General features: G+C 37.9%; 1 protein-coding gene and 1 pseudogene across 2 annotated transcripts; both read left to right on the top strand.

The window, feature by feature from the left end:
• The first annotated feature begins 5883 nt into the window (after positions 1 to 5883).
• Positions 5884 to 8101, top strand: LOC113193773 (olfactory receptor 8B3). 2 transcript variants are annotated; one of them, XM_026404543.2, is made up of 2 exons: positions 5893 to 6798; positions 8090 to 8101. In XM_026404543.2, exons 1-2 carry the CDS (start codon positions 5893 to 5895, stop codon positions 8099 to 8101), a joined length of 918 nt encoding a protein of 305 aa, XP_026260328.2. The 2 variants fall into 2 exon arrangements, with proteins under 2 accessions (XP_026260329.2, XP_026260328.2); XM_026404544.2 differs by lacking the exon at positions 8090 to 8101 and having other exon boundaries at positions 5884 to 6834.
• A 12131-nt stretch (positions 8102 to 20232) lies between these two features.
• The window catches only part of LOC113193798 (olfactory receptor 8C8-like), a 44475-nt pseudogene continuing 37241 nt past the window's right edge, over positions 20233 to 27466 (top strand).

Genomic DNA, 27466 nt, shown 5'->3' with positions numbered 1-27466 from the left:
TATCTTTACCTTGTTTAGTGAACACTGGTTATCTCTGGCTTAATTGTGTTCCTGCAAAATGAGGTGTTGGTGTTCATTCCTCTAGGACACTATTCTTTGTTGATACTTATATAACTGGGTCTTTAATGATTATTTAAATGAACCTTTTGGGCGCACCCTAATCTTATCTGACTGGTGTCCTTATACGAAGAGGATATTTGGATGCATGGAACCAAGAAAATGCACATACACAGCTGAAAAATCTGGTGAGGACACAGGAAACGGGCAGACATCTTGAAGCCAGGCAGGGAGACCTCAGAAGAGAACAAATCTGCTGATAACAAGAGTGAGAACTTCCAGCCTCCAGAGCTGTGAATAAATAAGTTTCTGCCTTTTAAGTTACCCTGTCTATGGTATTTTGTTATGGTAGACCTAGCAAACTAATACAAGAGTAAAATATAACTTTCTCCTTTAAGAAAGTATACTGAGAAAAACAAAACAGTGAAACAAGGAAAAAGATAAAACAGACCAAAACATTGAAAGTACTAGATTTTATCCAAAGAACGAGAATTCTAATTCTTCTTCTTCTTCTTCTTCTTCTTCTTCTCCTTCTCCTTCTTTTTTAATTGAGCTGCTGGGGAGTCAAAGATAGTCACTTTGGGTTCCATTCATGGTCACTAAATATATTACCCTAAGAGGCAAGTTGATGCAAACCAAGTGTGATAATAGTTGATTTGAGCTACAAAGTGTTTGCCACCCAAGGCAACACCGATTCTAGTTGCCTAAAATAAATTCTCCCAAAACGAAATCCAAAGAATCTACATTTTAATGTATTAAAAAATAAAACAGACAATGAGATTACAGCAAACTGGTTGTTAAAATTGCATTGATGTACATGAATAGCATAGGATAAGGATTGGTCATTTATCACTTATGCTATTCATTTCAGGTAAGAATTGCCATAAGCTGGAAATGTTTTTATTAGGATTACTTATTATCTTCATGGCATCAGGATGTCTGTAGAAATCTGCTGTGCAAGGTTATAATGACCTCAGTCACTGTGGTCTCATGACTTGTGTTTCCCTGGAGGTAAAGAGTTTTGTGATGCCATCCTTTTGACATTAGTGTTCTTGCTCAATGTATTCAATGGTACTAATCGAATCAAGTAATTAGTATTTCCATCACTTTAAATATTTACCATTTTTCATTGTTGGTTACCTTTAATTTCTCTCTTTTAGTAAGAAAGAGAATTTTTTTTTCAGGAGTAAAGTCTTCCTACCTGAGGGGAATTTATCCCCTTGGAAGATCAGGTCAATTAGAAAATCCTCAAACTCCTTAAAATAAAAGAATCCTGACACTTTTACTGAGGTTTTAATCTACACACAGGTTTGGTTTTTAAGATATGAATTATTTTGAGTTTTTTTATAACTTATATATTAAATGTGAGAAAAAGACTAAGAAATGCTGCTCAGTATACTAATATCCCATGTGGAAGTGCATGATTAGCTCCCCAGGTGACCTTGCTGGCCTAGTGGGGCATGGGCAGCAGTGCACCTCAGTTCAGCTCCCTGCTTGGCCTCACTGATGTGGCACTGGCATAGAAAGTGGAATTCCGACGAGCATCGCCCTGTTTAACTTTGTTGCTCGTGGGAGAGGGAGGAAGTTTGGATTTTTCTTAGCCTCAGTGAGGGCAATGGGTTTCCACCTACTACCTCCAGACACGGGGCAAAGCTCAGCTTCCACATGGCCCTGCTGATGTCACCCATGAAGGAATCAGAGAACCCCCTGCTACCATGAAGCAGGAAGTAGAACTTTAGCTCTCCACTTAGCCTGATGACATGGGGGAGAGGCAGCATTTTCTTTAGTTTTGGCTGTTGTAAGTAGGTATTATATTAAAAAATATATATTTTATATTTGTTCCTGCCAGCTGCCAGTATGTGTGGTGAGTAGGGGATTGTGTACAAAACTCAGGCTAAGTTTAATTAATGTGTAACTTATCCTATGGATGTTTCTATCTCCAAGGAGCATCTATGGAGCCTCCTGGTCTCCCAGGAATGTGTGGATGACAGGTTCTTTCCACTCTGTGCTGTGCATTCCTGCAGAGTCTAGAGCATACTTGCTCTAAGCATAACTACAACTGCAAGCTAGTGGAGTCACTGACCATCTCTCCTTGCCTGTCACTAAGAGTAACACACAGCTACAGTACATGAGGTGTGTGTTGCATCTGCTCACTGTTGAGTCAGCCTTCTGTGCAGGATGGTTGCTAATCCTTATCTGCACCCACCTTTGCATGATTTTTGCATCAACCACATTGATGGGGAGAGAGAGGTGATTGATTAGAGGGTTATGCAAAAATGCAAAGATTCCCATTGCTTTTATACATATTTCATACTGAAATTCCTTTTCTTTAGTGATTTGCTTATGTCAGATAATTATGTTGTATACTTTTACAAAAAGTAATGGTGGTACATATTCTGTGTTCACCTTGTCTTTGACAGATTTTGAGACCTATGTAAATCTGAGGGTGACAGTCTTTAATCTTGGAGGGGAAAGAAAGAGACTCACTTGACTTACAGAACATCTGGGGGGAACCAGACTCCATTGTGATCTTTCACTCCTTCCCTGAAACATTTTCCACAAATAACCAGATTTAGTTTTGTGTCAAGACAGATACTTAGTATGTGTGTTTGTGTGTGTGTGTGTGTGTGTTTCGGGGGGTGGGTACTTGAACCCAGGAGTGCTCTACCTCTAAGCCACATCTCTGGCCCTTTTTACTTTTTTTTTCGAGACAGGGTCTCACTAAGTTGCCCAGGATTACCTTGAATTTGCCATCTTCCTGCTTGAGACTCTCAAGTAACTCAGATTACAGTTATGCACTAGCATCGCCATCTAGTTTTAATTCTGATATCTCTTGAATATTATACAATTATTTTGTTTTTAAAAAACCCTTATTTATATTTACTGTACTTAATCTAATGAATTCATGATTGGTCCAGTGTGAGATTGTAGAGCAGATTAATAAAGTGGTGGTTTCTGAACTCCTAATAAAGAAAGCTGTGACTATCAGAAAGCAGCACACATTCAAAAATAGCAAGTTCCATTGGATTAACTTTATCTCCTTGTTAGTGTTACTATCAGGGATGTGCACCTGCTTAAGGCATTAGTTAAAGTATTATTGTTATTATTAGTAGTAAGAGTATTTTGGTACTGAGCATTGAAACTAGGAGTGCTTTACCACTGAGATACATCCCCAGTCCTTTTCACTTTTTAAGATGTGAAAAAGGGTCTCCCTAAGTTGCTGAGGCTGTCCTTAAATTTTTCATCCTCCTGCATCAGCCTCTGAAGTAGCTTAGATTACAGGCATAAGCCACTGTATCCAGTGTCTAGTATACTTTAAATTGCTAAAAATGGCTGAATAAACTTGGTTTGTCAAAAATGGAATACTACCCAACAGTTAAAGGAAAAATTGTTGATACGCCAACAATTTGGATGGACCTAGAAAGAGTTATGGTTAGAAAAAAAAAATCTCAGTGGTGACACATTGTGTAGGTTTATACATCATTTACAGAATGAAAGAGATGGAGAACAAGTTTGTTGTTGCCAGGGGACAGAGATGAAAATGGGAGGGTTTGGGTGGAACAATATAAAGGTAGTGCCAGGAAGTTCAATTATTGTGGTGGAACATTTATGAATCTTGGTCATGGTGATGTTTGCTCTAAGTACATAGGACTGAATCACATAGAAAAGTAAGTTCTATATATGCAGGTTGAGTTTCTGAGTTATGCGGGGTAATTACCATTATTATGCAAATGTCACTTTCTTAATTTTGTTTTTGTTCTTCAGTGGTGGAAAATGTCAATATGGGAAGAATTTGGGTGACAAATTCAAGGGAACTTAGTATCACTTTTGCAATTTTCTGTGAATTTATAGCTATTTTAAAATAAAAACCTTAAAAAAGTAGATATACTCTCACAAGCACAAGCACATATTCATGTATACAGAGAAATTCTAAAGTCATATTTTCTTGAAATGTCAGCCAATGAATAGTGATTTTTTTTTTCTTATTTTGTTTTGTTTTGATTTTTGCAGTGCTGTCAGCCTCATGAATGCTAGGCATGCACTCTACCGCTGAGCTACACCCCAGCCCACAGATTTGATTGCAATCTGTTAAACACAAAGACTTATTGCATCAGAATACTCAAGATAATTACATTTTCATGAAATAAAGGATCACTCTTATAATACAAACTTTTTTCTTAAAATACCTGAAATCAAAGTACATTTTTTCTTTGTGTCTCTAAAATATGTATAGTTACTAATCATTTAAAAAGATTCAAATTATTAAAAATGAGCAAAAAAATTACAAAATTCTACATACTTTTTACTAAAATTGATGTATTACCTAGGATTATAATCAGGGAATATTAATTATATTTACATCTTTATGAATGAGAGCAGAGGCTTCTATAATATGCCTGGGGACTGTAGAATCCTTGGTGGCTAGTTCACACCTACTTTCATGAATTAGGGTGTAAACAGAGACACCATTAGTTCCTCCCCTCCTAGCTCATCACCAAGAGGAGGTCCTAGGAGACACTCCAGGAATTCTAATCAAGTCCACAGATTAATAAGCCTTAGCAATGGCCATGTATATCACATAGTGGCCTTGGTGTCAAGTCTGTGGCTTACCTTCACCTCCTCTGGACAAATTTATAGCTAGAAATTTGCTTTTACTTCAGAATTAGCCCCAGAAGACTCAGATTAGGAGATCTGTTCTCTGACAGTTTTGCCAGTCAAGTAAGAAGAAGGATCTGTGACTGCATCTGATCCGCTCTGATAACCTGGAAGCTAGTTCCTCCTCCAGAACAGTGGAGGTGAAACATGAATAAATAACTTCCACTGAGTTCTCTGAGTGGCAGGTGGGTGAGTTAACTTGGTCTCTGTCTCTCTCACTCTCCATGTGTGAAAAAACGCGAAGAACTGTGCTTTTAAATAACAGCTCAGCAGCTCAGAGCTCTGACTCTAGTTCCTTTTCTTGTCTCATCTTAACCTGTAGGTTGGCTCCTGCCTCAATCGGGCCAGAAGACAGACCAGCAGCTCCAGGTGATACACGAGAAACATAGCAATACCACAGGGAGGAGACATTTGTCTTTTTAAAAAGTGTTAATGTGTGCTATGCATTTAAGAGTTTAAGCGTCTTAAGAGTAGAGTTTGGCATTTTTTCAAACTTTACAATTAATATAACAAGCATCTGAATATTTTCTTTTATGCCATCATAAAAATACCATGGAAAGCATATTTACCATTCTTTCTTTTTCCTCTAACTAGGGAGGAATAGAGGGAAATGTGTAGAAACACTCAGGATTATGGTTAAATATAAACCTTACTTATGAAAGAACTCCTCATCTTTTATCAATTTTTTACTTTATGTATCCTTGTAATAAGGTGCGTGTAATCTATTCAGATAGGAGGGACTCCTTCTAGGAAGAGTATTGGTATGGTCTCTGCCTTTGAGGAATCATCTCTTTTTTGCTAGTCATTGCAAGGGAACCGAGATGTCTAGTAGAATAAAGGAAATATGAGTAGTAAGTAAAAATTGAAGGGCCAGATGAAGTAGAGGTAGAGTTGACACAGGCGTCTCCACTACCTAAGCTCCTCAGCAAGCTGTAGTTTCATCAGTCTACCTCTTTATTATTTAGTAAGGACAGGAGCCATAGTTTGCCACATTTCCCTCACAGACAAAAGACAGAGGGGGAGCATGTAGCAGTAAGCATTTGGATGCTGCAAACAAAGGAGAACTTTCTTCAGTTTAGTTACAAGTCCCCCTTATTGTAAATATGAGTTTAGAAACAAAGAGCTGTGTCCTCAATTAATGAAGATTTGTTCTGTTCTCCCAGACTCTCAACAAAGAGAATGCTGACTGGAAATGACTCCCTGGTGACTGAGTTTGTTCTGGCTGGATTAACAGATCTCCAGGAGCTTCAGCTTCCCCTCTTTCACCTGTTCCTAATGATCTACATTGTCACCATCGTGGGCAACTTTGGCTTGCTCACACTTATTGGTCTCAGTTCTCACTTGCACACCCCTATGTACTACTTCCTCTTCAACCTGTCCTTCATTGATCTCTGTTACTCTTCTGTTTTCAGCCCCAAAATGTTGATGAACTTTGTCTCCAAGAGGAATGCCATCTCCTATGTGGGGTGCATGACTCAGCTGTTCTTCTTTCTCTTTTTTGTCATCTCCGAGTGCTACATGTTGACCTCAATGGCCTATGATCGTTATGTGGCCATCTGTAACCCATTGCTGTATAGGGTCACCATGTCCCAGCAGGTCTGTTCTGCATTGTCTCTTGGTGCCTATGTGATGGGATTTGCTGGAGCCACTGCCCACACGGGCTGCATGCTTAGACTGACCTTCTGCAATGCCAATGTCATCAACCATTACTTGTGTGACATACTCCCCCTCCTCCAACTTTCTTGCACCAGCACCTATGTCAATGAAGTAGTGGTTCTTGTTGTGGTGGGCATTAATATCACAGTCCCCAGCTTTACCATCCTAATTTCTTACATTTTCATTCTTATCAGCATTCTTCACATCAAATCTACTCATGGAAGATCAAAAGCCTTCAGTACCTGCAGCTCTCACATCATTGCTATTTCTCTCTTTTTTGGATCAGCTGCATTCATGTATCTTAAATATTCTTCTGGGTCTATGGACCAGGGAAAAATATTTTCTGTTTTCTACACTAATGTGGTGCCCATGCTCAATCCTCTCATATACAGTTTGAGGAACAAGGATGTCAAAATTGCACTGAGGAATGCTGGGATTAAAATTCAGAGCAGAGGCTTATTCTAATTAGAAGCAATAATCATGTCCAAAAATTGAAAGGTATTAAGTTTTTATTGATGACTTCTGTTGATAGTCTTATGTGTGGTTCAGTAGAGTTGTCTTACCACCTCTCTTACAGCTAATCTAATCTCATTTTTCTTTATCTCTGGCACTTTTCACAATTTTCAAAACAACTAAAGGCATGGTCTTAAAGCAACATATGTACTGATGTTTTTTATTATTCTTTTATACCCTTTCTGTCTCCTGAGCTATTCCTTATTCTGGAAAAATATGGTGAATTTTTGTATTACAAAATGCTCAGAAACATGGCTTCCTATCTCAACGATTGTGGGAGGCCATCCTTGTGCGTGATTTGAGTTACCTCCCTGGCTGGGTGAGAGGCTCTAGACGCAACTGTGTCAGAGCCTTTGTCACCCTGTCCCATGTACGAGGGTTTGTCCATGTGGAGGCATGCCTGGACACTGACCTGAAGACCCAATAGCTGGCCTCGACCTTGGGATGCTGTCCCCCTCGACCTTCATTGGATGGGATTTTCCCTTGAATTTTTTGTTCCCAATAAAAGCTCACTCCCTGGCGTGCTCTTCCTCTCTCCCTAGCCTCTTCTGTAAACCTCATAACAGCATTAGGTGGCTGGAGATGGGACCTAGGAGAAGCCGTCTCCGGAGCTGGGAATTAAAGGTAATGAGAGTATGTCTCTTTAATTTTAAAACTCACTAGTAAATTTCTATGCTTCGAACCTTCTTTTATGAAGCTCAAGCACTGGTCTCGAGGCAGAAACAATGAAGTGCCAAATTTTTCAGAGTCTTTTTCATTATTATGAATATTGTTACTGCTATAGGTAACATAATTTGATAAATGTCTTCATTATGTGCTGTGTAAAGTTTAAAGCAGAATAAGATCCCTTTGATTTTGGCTGTTTCTATTTTTCTCACCCTCCTTCCTTAATCCTTCTGATTTTTTCATTGTCTTTGATAAATGGCACAAAATTTGTAGCATATGCTATCTGCTTCTGACAACCTTTAGCAGTCCAATACATTAAATATTGAAAAGTTAATGTTTAACTTCATGTTTTGTTGCCTGAAACAGCTATAACAGAGGATCAGAGCGAAATAATACAAGTGTATCTCTGTATCCCAACAATGGGGTATGTTGGATCACCTCATAAAATTTATATTAATACCACATGAAATAGTAAATATTGAAAGAGAGCCTGTGGTTCTTATTGTAAATGTTTTTTTTTCACTTGGTGGGAACAGAATAGACATTAAGTTAATAAAAGAATTTTAGCCATAGTTTACTTATGAAGTGAGTTTTATCATGAAAATTAATTGTATGTGAATGATAATAATCCATATTTCTACAAACATTTCTTTAGCTTATTTAAACTTTTTATCATGAATAAGACATATGGCACTTTTAACATGGAATCCATTATATAGTTTCTTTATTCCTGAAGTGCTTTTTCCATCAGTATATTTAGAATGTGTGATATACTTTATATTAAGAAATAGCTGTTAATTGAAGTGTCTTATTTAGATAATAAATTTACTATTTAATTAATTATTAATAAAATGTAATGAATGAAGATATTAATAAATTGAAAACACTTTAGTGTTTCTTTTTTGGAAGCGAACTGTCATTGCCTTAAATAATTCTAAAAGAAGGCATGCAAATGGCCTGCATGTGCACATATGCTTAACTTGCAGCACCTGGTTAGTTGTGTAGACAGTATCTAGATAGCTTTCTCTAACCCACCATGCAATCTGCCCTTACTGCATTGCCTAGGCATTGCCAGTAGAGTGTCTAGAACACTTGTCAGGCCTCACATCTGGTCTCCTCCATTGGGAACTTCTATTACAGAATGCCAAGCATCAAATCTAGGTCACCTTCAAACCTACTGCAATCCAAGCAGTAATCCTTTGGAGCTCCTCTTATATTCCAGTATCTAGTTCTCCTTTCTTTTCTATTTTTCTCACTAGATCTGGGAATGGTAGTGTTTTTCCTCTAATCTATAAATCTTTATATTTTTACATTGTTAACATTTTGCTCTTTGTCTCTTGTAATATTGGTACAACTAATACTCTGTTTTAATATCCTCTGTTGAAATTGCATAACATTCTATTTATTCTCATTTTATTATTTGATTGAATTATTTCTGATACAGGGAACACACTTTATTCAATTTTGATAAACAATGTTCTCATGAGACATGATATAATCAAGTCTGATTGACACAGGCCAAATCTATGACAAGGATTCGTTAAAAATAGTCATTTGGGGCTGGGGTTGTAGCTCAGTGGAAGAGCACTTGCCTAATCATTGTGAGTCACTAGGTTCAAGCCTCAGCACCACATAAAAATAAATTGATACAATAAAGTATTGTGTCCATCTTAACTAAAAAATGAAAAAAGAAAAATAAATAGTCATTTTTCTGTATTCTTTACAGCCACCTAGGGATTCTGTTATTCCTCTCTTTACTACCTGGGAGAGATCATCTGATATTAAAACCAAGCAGAACCAAGCAGAATAAATAGTGGGGAGAGAGACCTTCCCATCTTCAACAAATCAATTAAGTCCTTGAAATAGAACATGAACATGATGATGATGGGTGATCTCAAGATTTTGTATGATGATCTCAGGTTTTGTATCATGGTTAGAAGATAATCTTTCAGTAGGGGAGGGAGTCAGAAGCTCCTGAAAATTTTATTTAAGAAGATAAAATTGAATACCCATGACTGAATGTACTAAGGAAAGATTTAAAAAAAATTGGGAAGTTGGAAATACATCAGAACAATACAGGGAACAGTATGAAAACCAACAAGAAAGGGGGTTATGGAAATGAAAAAATGAAAGAATATAATTAGTTGTGGACATCTTCTTAAATAGTCTTCATAATAACAGAAATATTGACATAACTCAATTTATAATGATAATCATTTTGTTAGTTATTAAATTGGGAACAGGAAGAACAAGGGATGTGTATATGCAGTGGTGGTGATGAATAGTTACAAATATCAAATGAGAATCTGCAATAGGTGTCCAGGCTATAAAACTTTTAGAGTAAACTAAATGTGAGGTAAAGAGACTATAAGTTCTAGTCTGTGATAGTCCAGACCTTTAAAGGACATGGATCCTTTACCTCTTTGAAGATAGGATAAAGACAGAGAAGGGGTTGAACTTAAAAAATGGGCTGAGGAAGAGCAGCCCTGAGAATCATAAGAAAATGTGAATTCAGTTTGGGGCACATTGACCTTGACACACATAAAGAGATATTACATAGAACTCCCTGTGGGGTAGACATAGCTGGAGGCCAGGCTGTACAGAAAGACCAGTGGTTCTCAAACATGGACAATTATGGTTCTGTAGGGATGGGAAGTTGTGATCCCTTTTTCCCACCCTCTTCATAAGGGTCATGGCCAATACTCTTATAATGAAAGACAGGTTAATGAGGAAAAGAAATAACAGATTTGCTTAATCAAAATTTTATTTGACAAGGGAAACTTCAGAAATGAGAACCATAAACCAGGGAAACCTCTCCATTCTTATGGCTGGGTTTGGTGAAGAAAGGAAAGTTATATAGAAATGTAATTGGACAAAAGTGCAGAAACTAATGTAATATCTGAAAGGGGAAAACCAGCAAGTACTGTCTTCTGATTCTTCCTAAAGTCTCTGTGTGGTATTCCTTCTTCCTGGGATAGTCAGAACCCCTTCTAGGATGAGGCTCTTATGATCATGTCTCATACAAGAAACATCTGAGTATTTCTTCATGACCAGCTATTACTCTGAAAGTAAGGGGGAAGTTGAGGGTAATATTTCTATGACTTAGGACTGACTTTGAGGAAAAAGGGTTCCATTTTTCTATAACCCACCTTGAGGAAGGGAAATTCTTGTTTTTTTTATGGCCTGCACTGTGGGAGAAGGAGAATAGGAGGGAGAAGCACATCATAAGTTCAGAAAAAGACTTATGTTCTGAGTCCTTCCAATGTCCTTCAGTTAAAGTACTCAGCATGCCATTGTGCCATACATTGGCACATCTTTTTCTAAGCAGCAGTACATCCCAAGGAATCTATCACTGGAGAAATTACTATTGGTCACAAGTGGTGAGTAGGTTTGGGTAGGGAGGACAGTACAAGCATTTAAAGGGCAGGGACTAGGGATGCCATGCATTGCATATTACCCAGGATAGCCCCACAACAAGACTCAGCTCACCCAAATTTTAATGGTACCAAAGTGGAGAATCCATGATTCATATGAAGAAGCAAATTGAAGAAGGGAAGGGTTACTAATTTATATTAGGCTGTTTTTACCTGGCAGGCACAGTTTTAATACTTTATGTTAATCATCTCATTTAATTCCCACAACATGATGAAATTGCATTTTTAATGTGATTCCAATTTTATAATAATTATTATTATATTTTGTTATGTGGCTCAAGTTGAGGTCCTTCTCTTTCTTAGGCAAAAACTCTATTCAAGAGACATACACCTAGCTCTTTTTGATGACATTCCTTTCATAGAGGTAAACACACACACACACACACACACACACTGACTCAACGTATAAATGTAAAACCTTGGTGCTGCAGAACATGCCTATAATTCCAGCTCCTCAAAAGTCTGAGGCAGAGGGTCACAAGGGAAACTTAGTGAAACCCTGTCTCAGCACCAAAATGAGGACCCACATGGGAGTCTAGGCCCAGGTTAGGCCCAGGACAGCCCTGATGACCAGCAGACCTACCCAGGAGCCCAGGATTGCCCCTGCTGAACAGTGCAGGGGACCCAGGCCCAGATCAGGACCAGAACCACTCCACTGACTCACCTGGGAGCCCAGGCCTAGCTTACCTCCATCTTGACACTGTAGCCATTATCTTAGCTCTGTCCAAGCAGTAGCCTCCACCTTGCAACAACAGACAGAGCCTGGAGGCAGCTGTTTCTATGAACAGGCAACCCAAACCCATTTTAAGTCCTGCCCTTTTAGCCCTATCTCTGAAAGTGGTTGCATCCATCTTGGGACACCCTTACTGCTATCTTGAGTTACTGCTGCTATTGCTGCCACCACCTTTAGTTGCAGTAGCATCCAAAGTGAGACACCAGTGGGGACTGGAAGCCCAACACCAAGGTGAGGTACAGGTAATCTTCAGGGGGCATTACAAGATTATAGGGTAGAAACTATAATACCTTAGATATGAACTGCAAGAAAGGAAGACACACAGACAACATGAATAAACAAGGGAAGAAAGTGCCTCAAACAAACCAAGATGCTACAATACTAGAATTCATGCACAGCACAGTTGATGAAATGTCAGAGAAGGAGTTCAGAATATACATAATTAGAATGATCTGTGAACTAAAGAATGACCTAAATGAGCAAATACAGGCAAAAATTGATCACTCCAACAAAGAGATAAAGGAACAAGTATAGGTAGCAAAAGATCACTTCAAGAAAGAGATAGAGATTCTGAAAAAAAATCCTTGAAATGAAGGAAATAAGGAAAGGGAGAGAAAATTGAACATGGCAGCAGGCATGGAGAAATCAAGTCTCTGACCTCTTCAGTTGTGCAGGCATAGGGAGTCGTAAACCGTCTAAATGCTGTTTTCTCAGGATCACAAGGCAATGCTGAGCTGACGTGGATCTGGGATGAACAGTCTGGGCCTCTCAGAACACACACCGAGCCCGGATTGGCTGAATTCAAGCTCTCATTTGCCTTCCTCTTGCAGACAAACCGTGGTGACTCAGCACTAAACCATTCCGCTGAAACAACTGGTTGACCCTTCTGAACCTGCAGAGGTTAATACCAATCGAGCCTTCATAGGCAGTGGCCACAGGATTGAGACGGGGTTTGGGAGAGCCAGTCAGGACCCACCAGTTGCATTGGTCACCCGGCAAAGGGAATGAACTGTCGCCATTTGCATGGGATACCACCATGGCAGAGAACTGACGTCACCAGAATGCGGCGGAGGAGATAACTTCATTGACAGGTGTGTAACCCCCTAGCCCTCCCTCTCCATACAGTGCGGAAACCTTAAGGGCCCCTCCCAGCTCTCCTGTAAGGGCCCCTCCCAGCTCTCCCGTGAGCGTGATAGTCAGACCGAGGGAATCAGGAGTGGCGCGGGACACGCGGCGCGGGACCCCCAGTACAAGAGAAAGCTACAGGAGAAAGGAGGCAGATTACATTCAGGGGTAAACCAATAAGGTTAACAATAGATTTTTCATCACAGGCACTGAAAGCGAGAAGACCCTGAAACAAAGTATTTCAAACACTGAAAGACAATGGATGCCAACCAAGAATTCTGTATCCAGCAAAATTAAGCTTCAGGTATGACAACGAAATAAAAATCTTTCATGATAAACAAAAGGTAAAAGAATTTGCAGCCAGAAAACCAGCATTGCAAAGCATCTTGAGCAAAACACTACACGAGGAAGAAATGAAAAACAATAACCAAAACCAACAGTGGGAAGTACCTCAGTAAAGACAGAGGGTGGGGGGGAAAGCTAATCATGGAGAAACAAACTAAATTAAAAAAAAAGATAAATAATCAAACATGGAAGGAAGTACAAACCATATATCAATAGTAACTCTAAACGTTAATGGCTTAAACTCTCCAAAAAAGCGACATAGGCTGGTAACATGGATTAAAAAAACAAATCCAACAATATGCTACCTCCAGGAGACACATCTGATTGGAAAAGACATACACAGGCTGAAGGTGAAAGGTTGGGAAAAAAAATATATCACACACACGGTCCTCGTAAGCAATCCGGGGTGGCCATCCTCATATCGAATAAAATCGACTTCAAGACTAAGTTAATCAAAAGAGATAAGGAAGGACATTATATACTGTTAAAAGGAACCATTCACCAACAAGACATACAATTATCAATATTTATGCACCAAATAATGGTGCTGTGACGTTTATAAAACAAACTCTCCTCAAGTTCAAGAATCAAATAGACCACAACACAATAATTATGGGTGACTTCAACACACCTCTCTCACCATTGGACAGATCCTCCAAACAAAAGTTGAATAAAGAAACTATAGAACTCAATATCACAATCAATAACCTAGACTTAACTGACATATATAGAATATACCAACCATCATCAAGTGGATATACTTTTTTCTCAGCAGCACATGAATCCTTCTCAAAAATAGACCATATATTATGCCATAGGGCAACCCTCAATAAATATAAAGGGGTGGAGATAATACCATGCATTTTATCTGATCATAATGGAATGAAATTGGAATTCAATGATAAAAGAAGGAAGGAAAAATCCTACATCACATGGAAAATGAATAATATGTTACTGAATGATCAATGGGTTACAGAAGACATAAAGGAGGAAATCAAAATATTCTTAGAGATAAATGAAAATACAGACACAACATATCGGAATCTGTGGGACACAATGAAAGCAGTTTTAAGAGGGAAATTCATAGCCTGGAGGTCATTCCTCAAAAAAAGAAAAAAACAACAAATAAATGAGCTCACACTTCATCTCAAAGCCCTAGAAAAGGAAGAGCAAAACAACAGCAAATGTAGCAGAAGGCAAGAAATAATTAAAATCAGAGCAGAAATCAACGAAATTGAAACAAAAGAAACTATTGAAAAAATTGACAAAACTAAAAGTTGGTTCTTCAAAAAAAAATAAATAAGATTGACAGACCCTTAGCCATGCTAATGAAGAGAAGAGAGAACTCAAATTACTAACATATGGTAAGAAAAAGGCAATATCACAACAGATGCTACAGAAATATAGAAGATAATTAGGAATTATTTTGAAAACCTATATTCCAATAAAATAGAAGATAGTGAATGTTAGAGTCTGTAAACAAGTCAGGATGGTGCCTGGCATTTTGCCAGGGGGATTGGTTTGTGAGGTGGCGCCAGCGAGCCATTAAGTGTGGAGATTCCTTATTGGTTGACTGCTGTATCTAATGGATATATACCCCTCGTGTGCTAGAATAAACAGCTCCCACTCCTGCTGTATCAAGGTATACAAGTTGTTTGTCACCCCCTGGTTATTTTGCTGCAGCTGGACTGCAGCAAGTGAAGACATCAATAAATTTCTTAAGTCATATGATTTGCCCAGACTGAGTCAGGAGGATACACACAATTTGAACAGACCAATATCAATGGATGAAATTGAAGAAGCAATCAAAAGACTACCAACCAAGAAAAGCCCAGGACCGGATGGGTATACAGTGGAGTTTTACAAAACCTTTAAAGAAGAATTAATACCAATACTTTTCAAGTTATTTCAGGAAATAGAAAAAGAGGGAGCTCTTCCAAATTCATTATATGAGGCCAACATCACCCTGATTCCAAAACCAGACAAAGACAATTCAAAGAAAGAAAACTACAGACTAATGTCTCTAATGAACCTAGGTGCAAAAATCCTCAATAAAATTCTGGTGAATCGGATACAAAAACACATAAAAAAATTGTGCACCATGATCAAGTAGGATTCATCCCTGGGATGCAAGGATGGTTCAATATACGGAAATCAATAAATGTTATTCACCACATCAATAGACTTAAAGATAAGAACCATATGATCATCTCGGTAGATGCAGAAAAAGCATTTGACAAAGTATAGCATCCCTTTATGTTCAAAACATTAGAAAAACTAGGGATAACAGGAACTTACCTCAACATTGTAAAAGCTATCTATGCTAAGCCTCAGGCTAGCATCATTCTGAATGGAGAAAAATTGAAGGCATTCCCTCTAAAATCTGCAACAAGACAGGGATGCCCTATATCACCACTTATATTCAATATAGTTCTCGAAACACTGGCCAGAGCAATTAGACAGATGAAAGAAATTAAAGGCATAAAAATAGGAAAAGAAGAACTTAAGTTATCACTATTTGCAGAAAGGATGATTCCATGCCTAGAAGACCCAAAAGGGTCTACAAAGAAACTACTAGAACTAATAAATGAATTCAGAAAAGTGGCAGGATATAAAATCAACACGCATACATCAAAGGCATTTCTGTATATCAGTGACAAAACTTCTGAAATGGAAATGAGGAAAAACACCCCATTCACAATATCCTCAAAAAAAAAATACTTGGGAAGCAACCTAACAAAAGAGGAGAAAGATTTATACAATGAAAACTACAGAACCCTAAAGAGAGAAATAGAAGAAGATCTTAGAAGATGGAAAAATATACCCTGTTCATGGATAGGCAGAACTAACATCAACAAAATGGCGATATTACCAAAAGTTCTCTATAGGTTTAATGCAATGCCAATCAAAATCCCAATGGCATTTCTTGTAGAAATAGATAAAGCAATCATGAAATTCATATGGAAAAATAAAAGACCCAGAATAGCAAAAGCAACTCTAAGCAGGAAGTGTGAATCAGGCGGCAGAGCAATACCAGATTTCAAACTATACTACAGAGTAATAGTAACAAAAACAGCATGACTGGTACCAAAACAGGCAGGTGGACCAATGGTACAGAATAGAGGACACAGAAACCAATCCACAATATTACAACTATCTTATATTTGATAAAGGGGCTAAAAGCATGCAATGGAGGAAGGATAGCATCTTCAACAAATGGTGCTGGGAAAACTGGAAATCCATATGCAACAAAATGAAACTGAATCCCTTTCTTTTGCCATGCACAAAATTTAACTCAAAATGGATCAAAGAGCTTGATATCAAATCAGAGACTCTGCATCTGATAGAAGAAAAAGTTGGCTCCGATCTACATATTGTGGAGTTGGGCTCCAAATTCCTAAACAGGATACCCATAGCACAAGAGTTAATAACAAGAATTAACAAATGGGACTTACTTAAACTAAAAAGTTTTTTTCTCAGCAAGAGAAACAATAAGAGAGGTAAACAGGGAGCCTACATCCTGGGAACAAATTTTTACTCCTCACACTTCAGATAGAGCCCTAATATCCAGAATATACAAAGAAATCAAAAAATTAAACAATAAGATAACAAATAACCCAATCAACAAATGGGCCAAGGACCTGAACAGACACTTCTCAGAGGAGGACATACAATCAATCAAAAAGTACATGAAAAAATGCTCACCATCTCTAGCAGTCAGAGAAATGCAAATCAAAACCACCCTAAGATACCATCTCACTCCAGTAAGATTGGCAGCCATTATGAAGTCAAACAACAACAAGTGCTGGAGAGGATGTGGGGAAAAGGGTACTCTTATACGTTGTTGGTGGGACTGCAAATTGGTGAGGCCAATTTGGAAAGCAGTATGGAGATTCCTGGGAAAGCTGTGAATGGAACCACCATTTGACCCAGCTATTGCCCTTCTCAGACTATTCCCTGAAGACCTTAAAAGAGCGTACTACAGGGATACTGCCACATCGATGCTCATAGCAGCACAATTCACAATAGCTAGACTGTGGAACCAACCCAGATGCCCTTCAATAGATGAATGGATAAAAAAAGTGGCATTTATACACAATGGAGTATTACGCAGCACTAAAAAATGACAAAATTATGAAATTTGCAGGGAAATGGATGGCATTAGAGCAGATTATGCTAAGTGAAGCTAGCCAATCCTTAAAAAACAAATGACAAATGTCTTCTTTGATATAATGAGAGCAACTAAGAATAGAGCAGGGAGGAAGAGCAGGAAGAAAAGATTAACATTAAACAGAGACATGAGGTGGGAGGGAAAGGAAGAGAAAAGGGAAATTGCATGGAAATGGAAGGAGACCCTCATTGTTATACAAAATTACATATAAGAGGTTGTGAGGGGAATGGGAAAAAAAACAAGGAGAGAAATGAATTACAGTAGATGGGGTAGAGAGAGAAGATGAGAGGGGAGGGGAGGGGGGATAGTAGAGGATTGGAAAGGTAGCAGAATACAACAGTTACTAATATGGCATTATGTAAAAATGTGGATGTGTAACCGATGTGATTCTGCAATCTGTATACGGGGTAAAAATGAGAGTTCATAACCCACTTGAATCTAATGTATGAAATATGATATGTCAAGAACTATGTGATGTTTTGAACAACCAATAAAAAAAGGATCAGAAAAAAAAGTAAAAAAAAGAGAAAGAAATGAAGGAAATAATAAACCAAATAAAAAACTCAATAGAAAGCATTACCAACAGCATAGATCACTTAGAAGACAGAATATCAGGTAAGGAAGACAAAGTATACAATCTTGAAAATAAAGTTGACCAAATAGTGATGGTAAGAAACCATAAATTGAACATCCAGCAATTATGGGATAGCATCAAAAGACCAAATCTAAGATTTATTGGGATAGAGCAGGGCACAGGGATTCAAACCAAAGGAATGCACAATCTCTTCAATGAAATAATATCAGAAAATTTCCCAAACATAAAGAATGAATTCGAAGATCAAATACACGAGGCTTACAGGACACCAAATGGACAAAATTACAACAGATCTACACCAAGGCACATTACAATGAAAATGCCTAGCATACAGAATAAGGACAGAATCTTAAAGGCCACAAGACAGAGAAATCAGATCACATAAAGGGGGAGACCAATTTGGATCTCAGCAGATTTTTCAATCCAGACTCTCAAAGCCAGGAGACCCTGGAACAACATATACCAAGCTCTGAAAGAAAATGGATGCCAACCAAGAATCTTATAGCCAGCAAAATTAAGCTTCAGATTTGATGATGAAATAAAAACTTTTCATAATAAAACAGTGAAGAATTTACAGTGAGAAAGCCTGCATTACAGAGCATTCTCAGCAAAATGTTGCATGAGGAGGAAATGAAAAACAACAATGAAAATCAGGAAAGGGATGAACTACACTAAAGGAAAGGCCAATGGATGGAGCAAATTTTTGCCACACACACATCAGATACAGAAGTAATTTCCAGGATATATAAAGAACTTTAAAAACTTAACACCCACAAAACAAATAATGCAATCAGTAAGTGGGCTAAGGAGCTGAACAGACACTTCTCAGAAGAAGATACACATTCAATCAACAAATATATGAAAAATGTCCAACATCTCTAGTAATTAGAGAAATGAAAATCAAAACTATTCTAAGATTTCATCTCACACCAGTCAGAATGTCAGTTATCAAGAATGTAAACAACAATAAGCGTTGGCGAGGATTTGTCGGGGGAAAAGGCACAAGCATACATTGCTGGTGGGACTGCAAATTGGTGCAACCAAGCCGGAAAATATTATGGAGATTTCTTTAAAAGCTTGGAATGAAACCACCATTTGACCCAGATATCCCACTCCTTGGTCTATACTTAAAGGACTTAAAATCAGCATGCTATAGCAACACAGCCACATCAATGTTTATAACAGCTCAATTCACAATAACTAGACTGTGGAAGCAATCCAGATGTCCTTAAATAGATGAATGGATAAAAAAGACTGTGGCATTTAAAGAGAATAAAATTATGGCATTTGCAGGTAAATAGATGGAGTTGGAGAATATCATGCTAAGCAAAGTAAGTCAATCCCCCCAAAACAAAGGCCAAATGTTCTCTCTGATAAGTGGACGCTGATCCATAATGGGGGGCATGGGAAAAATGGAAGGACATTCATTAGGCAAAGGGGAAGTAGAGGGGGTAGGGGAGTGGGGGCAGGAAAGACGGTGGAATGAGATAGACATTATTACCCTAGGTACATATATAGCTGCACATACTGTGCAACTTTACATTGTGTACAACCAGAGAAATGAAAAGTTGTGCTACAATTGTGTACAATGAATCAAATTGCATTCTGCTGTAATATATACCTAATTAGAACAAACAAACAAACAAATAAGTAAATAAATAAAAATGAAAAAGGGGTGGTGGGTGCCTGGCACAGTTACTCATGCTTGCAATCCCAATGATTTGAGAGGCTGAGGCAGGAGATTCACAAGTTCAAGGCCAGCCTCAGCAATTTAGTGAGATCCTCAGCAACTTAGCCAGACACTTGTCTCAAGATAAAAATTAAACAGGGCTGGTGGGTTTAGCTCAGTGGTGCAATGCCTCTGTGTTCAATCTCCAGTAACTGAAATACAAATATGTAAACAAACAATGTTTACTGAAGTGATGATACATGCCCACAGTCTAACAGGAACATGAACAAGCTGGATTTAAACTCATACTGTCTTGAGTCTTTACTCCAATTCTTGCAATCTCTTTGCTGCAATTCTGTTTGATCTAGTTAAACATACAATTTAATGTTTCTTAATGAAATCCAGAGGGTTGTTAGGAACATGCCAGGAAAGGAAAGTGATTCTGCCCTGGACTTCCCTCTCAGGGCATTAGGAGAAGATCAACAATAGGGGCTTTGTAATTCCTTTGTAATTCACTCTGGTGATCAGGAATTTCTGGTGGGAAATTATACACTGAGTAGAAGATTAAATCCCCAAAGGTCCAATGTTAGTTCTATTACACAAGATGTAAACATGGACTCAGTAATTTCAACTCTCAAGGGGCTCATCCAACTTGAGAGCAAATTAAAAAGGAGAACATAATTTTCAGGTCTATGGGGCATGAAATATTCTTATTTACATTTTGGAGGCTGACGTAAAGTTATTGTTTTCCTTCATCCAAAGGAAGAGAACTTTCAGGAGATATTTTCAAATAGAAATCCAGGCACATTCTTGAGAGTTTCTCTTCTAGCACGTGAGAGACAGATCTGGCTTGATTGCTATTACCTCCCTCATCATGAGAAACTTTGTCTCAGAATACTGGGGTGAAGGTCCTTGATGTCCCACAGGAGTGAGAGCTCCAGGGGAACTGGGTGAGCATTGAATCATTTTTGTCTTGATAATTTCTTTTTAAGCCCAAAGTTATATAAACTATGGAGAACACCACTTATTTGTTATTCATTTCCATCCTAATCTTCACTGAAGACTAAAGAGAAGGGAGGAAATAATGTTCAAGACACTGGGAGGTCAACTATTCTCCTTGAATAGGGACATGCTTGTGGGAGAAGCAGGAAGGAAATGGCTACTCCTCGAGGATCATCATAGGAAGTCTTGCTCTTTGGAGGCCTCTTTGTGTGACTTTGGACAATCTTGAGCTTGGAAACCAGCAGCTCCTGGGGTTCATTCTTAATGTCATCTTCTATTCGTGCTTCTATAGATCCAACCTCTGAAGTCAGTGGCTTTAGAGAATGACTCCTCTGTGACAGAGTTTGTTCTTATGACTCCACAGACCAACCTGAGCTGCAGCTGCCCCTGTTTTTCTTGTTCTTGGTGAACACTGCAGTCATTGTGGTGGGAAATTTAAGTCAACCTAATTTGCCTGAATTCACACCTTCACACACCCCTGTACTTTTTCCTCTTCAATCTATCCTTCACTGATTTCTGTTTTGCATCTGTCTTTACTCCCAAAATATTGATGTTTTTTTTTCCCCTGAGAAGAACATCATCTCCTTTACAGGATGCATGATTCACATATTTTTCTTCTGATTTTGATCAACTCAGAGTGTTATTTGCTAACAGCTGTGGATATGATTGCTATGTGGCTATCTGTCAGCCTCTGCTATACAGAGACATCATGTCACCTACGGTTTTTACTTAATGGGGTTTGCAGGTGCCATGGTCCACAAAGGATGTATAGTCAGACTCAGGGTTTGTGATTTTAACCTTATTAACCACTACCTTTGTGAGATCTTCCCTCTCCTTCAACTGTCCTGTAGCCGCACCCACATCAATGAGCTTGTGAGTTCTGTTTTTGAGGGGACAGTAGTCATTGTATCTAGCCCCATTATCTTAATTTCTTATGCTTTGATTCTCTATAATATCATTCATATGTCCTCAGCTTAGGGTTCATCCAAGGCCATGAGCACCTGTGGTTCTCACATAGTAACTGCCTATTTTATGGATTTGGGCTGCTCACTCATATTAAACCATCATCTCCTAGGTCTGTGGATGAAGGGAATTTTTTTCTTTCTTTTTTAAATTGATTTTTTTAAAAAAATAAATGACAGTGGAATGCATTACACTTCTTATTACGCATATACAGCACCATTTTTCATATCTCTGGTTGTATACAAAGTATGCTGACACCAATTCATGTCTTCACACATGTACTTTGGATAATGATATCCACCACATTCCACCACCCTTGCTAACCTTCTGCCCCCTCCCTTTCCCTCCCACCCCTCTGCCCTATCTGGAGTTCATCTGTTCCTCCCATGCTTCCCCTCCCTACCCCACTATGAATCAGCCTCCTTATATCAGAGAAAACATTTGGCATTTGTTTTTTTGGGGGGGATTGGCTAATTTCACTTAGCATTATCTTCTCTAACTCCATCCATTTACCTACAAATGCCCATGATTTTATTCTATTTTATTGCTGAATAAAACTCCATTGTGTATATATGCCACATTTTTTTTATCCATTCATCTACTAAAGGGCATCTAGGTTGGTTCCACAGTTTAGCTATTGTGAATTGTGCTGCTAATGAACATTGATGTGCCTGTGTCCCTGTATTATGGTGATTTTAAGACCTTTAGGTATAGACCAAGGAGAGGGACAGCTGGATCAAATGGTGGCTCCATGTCCAGATTTCCAAGGAATCTCCATACTGCTTTCCATATTGGTTGCACCAATTTGCAGTCTCACCAGAAATGTATGAGTGATTTATTTCATTTTGTTGCATATGAATTTCCAGTTTACCCAGCACCATTTGTTGAAGAGGCTATCTTTTTCTCCAATGCATGTTTTGGCACCTTTGTCTAATATAAGATAATTGTAATTTTTGGGGTTAGTCTCTGTGTCCTCTATTCTGTACCACTGGTCTACCAAACAGTTTTGGTGCCAATACCATGCTGTTTTTGTTACTATTGCTCTGTAGTATAGTTTAAGATCTGGTATAGTGATGCCACCTGCTTCACTCTTCCTGCTAAGGATTGCTTTAGCTATTCGGGTCTCTTATTTTTCCAGATGTATTTCATGATTGCTTTTTCTATTTCTATTAGGAATGTCATTGGGATTTTGATCGGAATTGCATTAAATCTGTATAGTGCTTTTGGTAGCATGATTATTTTGATAATATTAATTATGTCTATCCAAAAGCAAGGTAGATTTTTCCATCTTCTAAGGCCTTCTCTGATTTCTTTCTTTAGGGTTCTGTAGTTTTTGTTGTATACATCTTTCACCTCTTTCATTAAGTTGATTCCCAAGTATTTTATTTTATTTATTTTTTGAGGCTATTGTAAATGGGGTGGTTTTTCTCATTTCCTTCCCAGAGGATTTGTCACTGATATACATAAATGCTTTTGATTTATGGGTGTTGATTTTATAACCTGTTACTTTGCTAAATTTATTTACTAATTCTAGAAGTTTTCTGATGGAGCTTTTTGAGTCTTCTAGGTATAGAATCATATCGTCAGAAAATAGTTCTAATTTAAGTTCACCTTTTCCTATGCATATCCCTTTGATTTCTTCTGTCTGTCTAATTGCTCTGGCCAGTGTTTCAAGAACTATGTTGAATAGAAGTGGTGAAAGAGGGCATCCCTGTTTTGTTCCAGTTTTTAGAGGGAATACCTTTAATTTTTCTCCATTTAGAATGATGTTGGCTGGGCTTAGCGTACACAGCCTTTACAATGTTGAGATATATTCCTGTTATCTCTAGTTTTTCTAGTGTTTTGAACATAAAGGGGTGCTGTATTTTGTCAAATGCTTTTTCTGCATCTATTGAGATGATCATGTGATTTTTATCTTTTAATCTATTGATGTGCCTGGTTTTGGGATCAGGGTGGCCTCATAGAATGAGTTTGGAAGTGCTGATTATTGGCCGCATAGAATGAGTTTGGAAGTGCTGCCTATTTTTCTACTTCTTGAAATAAATTGAAGAGTATTAGTATTACTTCTTCTTTAAAGGTCTTGTAGAACTCTGTTGTGTATCCATCCGGTCCTGGGCTTTTCTTGGTTGGTAAGCTTCTGATAGCGTCTTCTATTTTATCACTTGAAATTGGTCTGTTTAAATTGTGTATATCATTCTGATTCAATCTGGGTTAATTGTATGACTTAAGAAATTTGTCAATGCTTTTAATGTCTTCTATTTTATTGGAGTATAAGTTTTCAAAAGAATTTCTCATTATCCTTTGTATTTCTATAGTGTCTTTTGTGATATTACTTTTTCATCATGTATGCTGGTAATTTGAATTTTCTCTCTCCTTCTCTTCATCAGCATAGCTAAACGTCAATTATATTTATTTTTTAAAGAACCAACTTTTTGTTTTATCAATTTTTTCAATTGTTTCCTTTGTTTTGATTTCATTGATTTCAGCTCTAATTTTAATTATTTCTTGCCTTTTACTGCTTTTGCTGCTGATTTGTTCTTCTTTTTCTAGGGCTTTGAGATGTAATGTGAGGTCATTTATTTCTTGGATTTTTCTTCTTTTAAGGAATGAACTTCATGCAATGAACTTTACTCTTAGTACTGATTTCATAGTGTCTCAGAGATTTCTGTCTGTGTTCTGTCTGTGTTCTCATTTAACTCCAAGAATTTTTAAATCTCCTCCTTGATGTCTTCTGCAACCCATTATTGTTCATTCAGTAGCATATTGCTTAGTCTCCAGGTGTTGGAAAATTTTTATTTTTTGTTGTTGATTTCCAATTTCATTCCATTATGATCTGATAAAATGCATGGCAGTATCTCTGCTTTTTTTGTATTGGCTAATAGTTTTTTTGTGGCATAGTATATAGTCTATTTTAGAGAAGGATCCATGTGCTGCTGAGAAGTCTATCTGCTTGATGCAGGTTGAAATATTCTATATATCAGTTAAGTCTAAGTTATTGATTGTATTTTTGAGTACTATAGTTTCTTTATTCAACTTTAGTTTGGAGGATCTATCTAGTGGTGAGAGAGGGGTGTTAACGTGACCCAAGATTATTATGTTGTGGTCAATTTAACTCTTGAACTTGAGAAGAATTTGTTTGATGAACATAGCTGCACCATTGTTTGAGGCATATATATTTATGATTGTTATGTCTTGTTGGTGTATGGTTCCCTTGGGCAGTATGTAATGTTCATCTTTATCCCTTTTGATTAACTTTGGCTTGAAGTCTACTTTATTTGATAGGAGGATGGAAACCCCTGCTTGCTTCCGCAGTCCATGTGAGTGGTATGATTTTTCCTAACCTTTCACCTTCAGTCTGTGTATGTCTTTTTCTATTAGATGAGTCTCCTGGAGGCAGCATATTGTTGGTCTTTTTTTAAAAACCAGTCTGATAGCCTATGTCAGAAACTAAGGCATCCCCAGTGGTTCTTCTCTGTTTGTGATTCTCTTCAGAGCAAATTTGTCTTCCTTGTTCTGAGGCTATAAATGAAGGGATTCAGCAAGGGAACCCCCAAAGTATAAAACACTGAGAAATATTTCCCCTGGCCCACAGACCCAGGAGATGATGGCTTGACATATATGAGCAGTGCAGACTCATAGATGAAGCCATCAGTTACTATGCGAGAACCACAAATGCTCATGGCCTTGGATAAACCCTTAGCTGAGGACATATGAAGGATGTTATAAAGAATCAAAGCATAAGAGATTAAGATAATGAAGCTAAATATCCTCCAAAACATCACTTCACCTAAATGAGAATCTATTTCCTGCCCCTCGGTTCTGGGAAACTTTATTAGTAGCACAGAGAATTCTGCTGTCCTTTGTGATTTCCTCAGTTGGATGAGCCACTTGAGAGAAGAAATTACTGAGTCTCTATTTCCACCCTGAATAACAGAACATTGGATCTTTTGAGAATCAAAGTTCTACTCAACTTATAATTTCCTACCAGTAATTCCTGATATCTAGGGCAAAGTACTGTGTGGCTCCCAGAGGCCCCCTCCTTGTCATGCCTTGCTCAGCTCTTCAAGAAGAAAGTCCAAGGCATAGTACTTGCTATTTCTATTCCTTTCCTACAAGCCTCTGGTTGTGTTAATAATCATTGGGTCATAACTTTAACACTCAACATGCTTGGGCAATTCACCTTAATAAAGAGATGTTGCAGCAGAGGCTGAAAGAATAAAAGTAGGCTTTCAAGTCTGCATGAGTTTAAATAGACTTTTCAACTCAATGACTCTAAAACTTTTGACAAGTGATAAAACTTCACTGATCCTTGTTTATATTTGTTTCTACATATACATGTGCATATCTACAAAATGAGGCTCATAAATGACCTACCTAATTGAGTTGTGGGAATTAAGTTAGATGATCATATCAGATCCATGTCTGACATGTAAAAAATGACTGATAGATGATATTACCTTTAATCCCTTCCCTTGTTCTACATAAATATTCATTATAAAGTAGGGCTTCTCAATCCTAACACTTTTGACTGATGAGGTAGGTTTTGGGGGGCTAATTTTGTATAGTGTAGATTGCACAGAATTCCTGGTTTCTGCCCATTAGATGATAGTACTATCCTGTCCCAACTCCCACATATTTTAAAGAAAATAACTAGTTGTGACCATCAAAAATTTCCCCAGATATTGTGAAATGTCCCCTTGATAATTTTGGAACTCAGAGAATGATTTCCAATATATAGCACTTTGTCATACTGGGTATTTGAACTGAAGGACATTGGGAGGGCTCAGAAAGAAGTCTCTTCCTGACTGTCTCCCATATTTCTTCCTTCTGTTCTCCTTGATTCCCCAAAGCAAACCACAGAAACTAAGAATTCCTCTTCTTAAAGGCATGCCATAGAAACTAGGGCCCCTCTTTCCCAAGGCCAATCATGAGACTTAGAAACATATTCAAACCTTTTCTCATCCTTCTGTATAAGAAGTGGACACAAAGAAATCCCCTGACCTTTCTGTTCAGATAGTAGATCATAAGACTCTCATTCTAAATGACATTATCTCTCTCATAGCCAAGAGGAAGGAATGCCACATAGTGAAGCAAAGAAGAAACAGCACAGACAAGATTTGTGAGTTTCCTTTTTCAATCCAGTATATTAGATGGTCTATTTTTGTCCAATCTCATTAATTTTATATGATTGCCCATTTAAAAAAAATATTTATTCTAATTTGTTATACATGACAGCAGAATGCATTTCAATTCATTGTACACATTTAGAGCACAATTTTTCATGTCTCTGGTTGTTTACAAAGTGGAGTTCCACCATTTGTGTATTCATACAGGCAATGATTTCCATCTAATTCCACCTGCTCCATTCTTCTTCTTCCCCTTTCCCCTATCTAAAGTTTGTCTATTCTTAACATGGTCCTCTGACATTGCCATTATGAATCAGCATCCACATATCAGAGAGAACATTCAGCCTTTGGTTTGGGGGGATTGGCTTATTCACTTAGCATTATATACTCCAACTCCATCCATTTACCTGTAAATGCCATGATTTTATTCTCTTTTAATGCTGAGTAATATTCCATTATGTATATATACTACAGTTTCTTTATCCATTCATCTGCTGAAGGGCATCTAGGTTGGCTCTACAATTTAGCTATTGCATATTGTGCTGCTATAAACATTGATGTGGTTGTGTCCCTGTAGGATGCTGTTTTTAAATCCTTTGCATATAAACCAAGGAGTGGGATAGCTGGGTCAAATGGTGGCTCCATTCAAAATTTTCTATGGAATCTCCGTTGTGCTTTCCAGAGTGGTTGCACCAATTTGCAATCCCAGCAGCAATGTCAGAGTGTGCCTTTTCCTCCATATCCTCTCCAACACT

Source organism: Urocitellus parryii, chromosome 4 (genome assembly GCF_045843805.1).
Source record: "Urocitellus parryii isolate mUroPar1 chromosome 4, mUroPar1.hap1, whole genome shotgun sequence".
NCBI lineage: Eukaryota > Metazoa > Chordata > Mammalia > Rodentia > Sciuridae > Urocitellus > Urocitellus parryii.
This window is presented reverse-complemented; position numbering and strand designations above follow the sequence as displayed.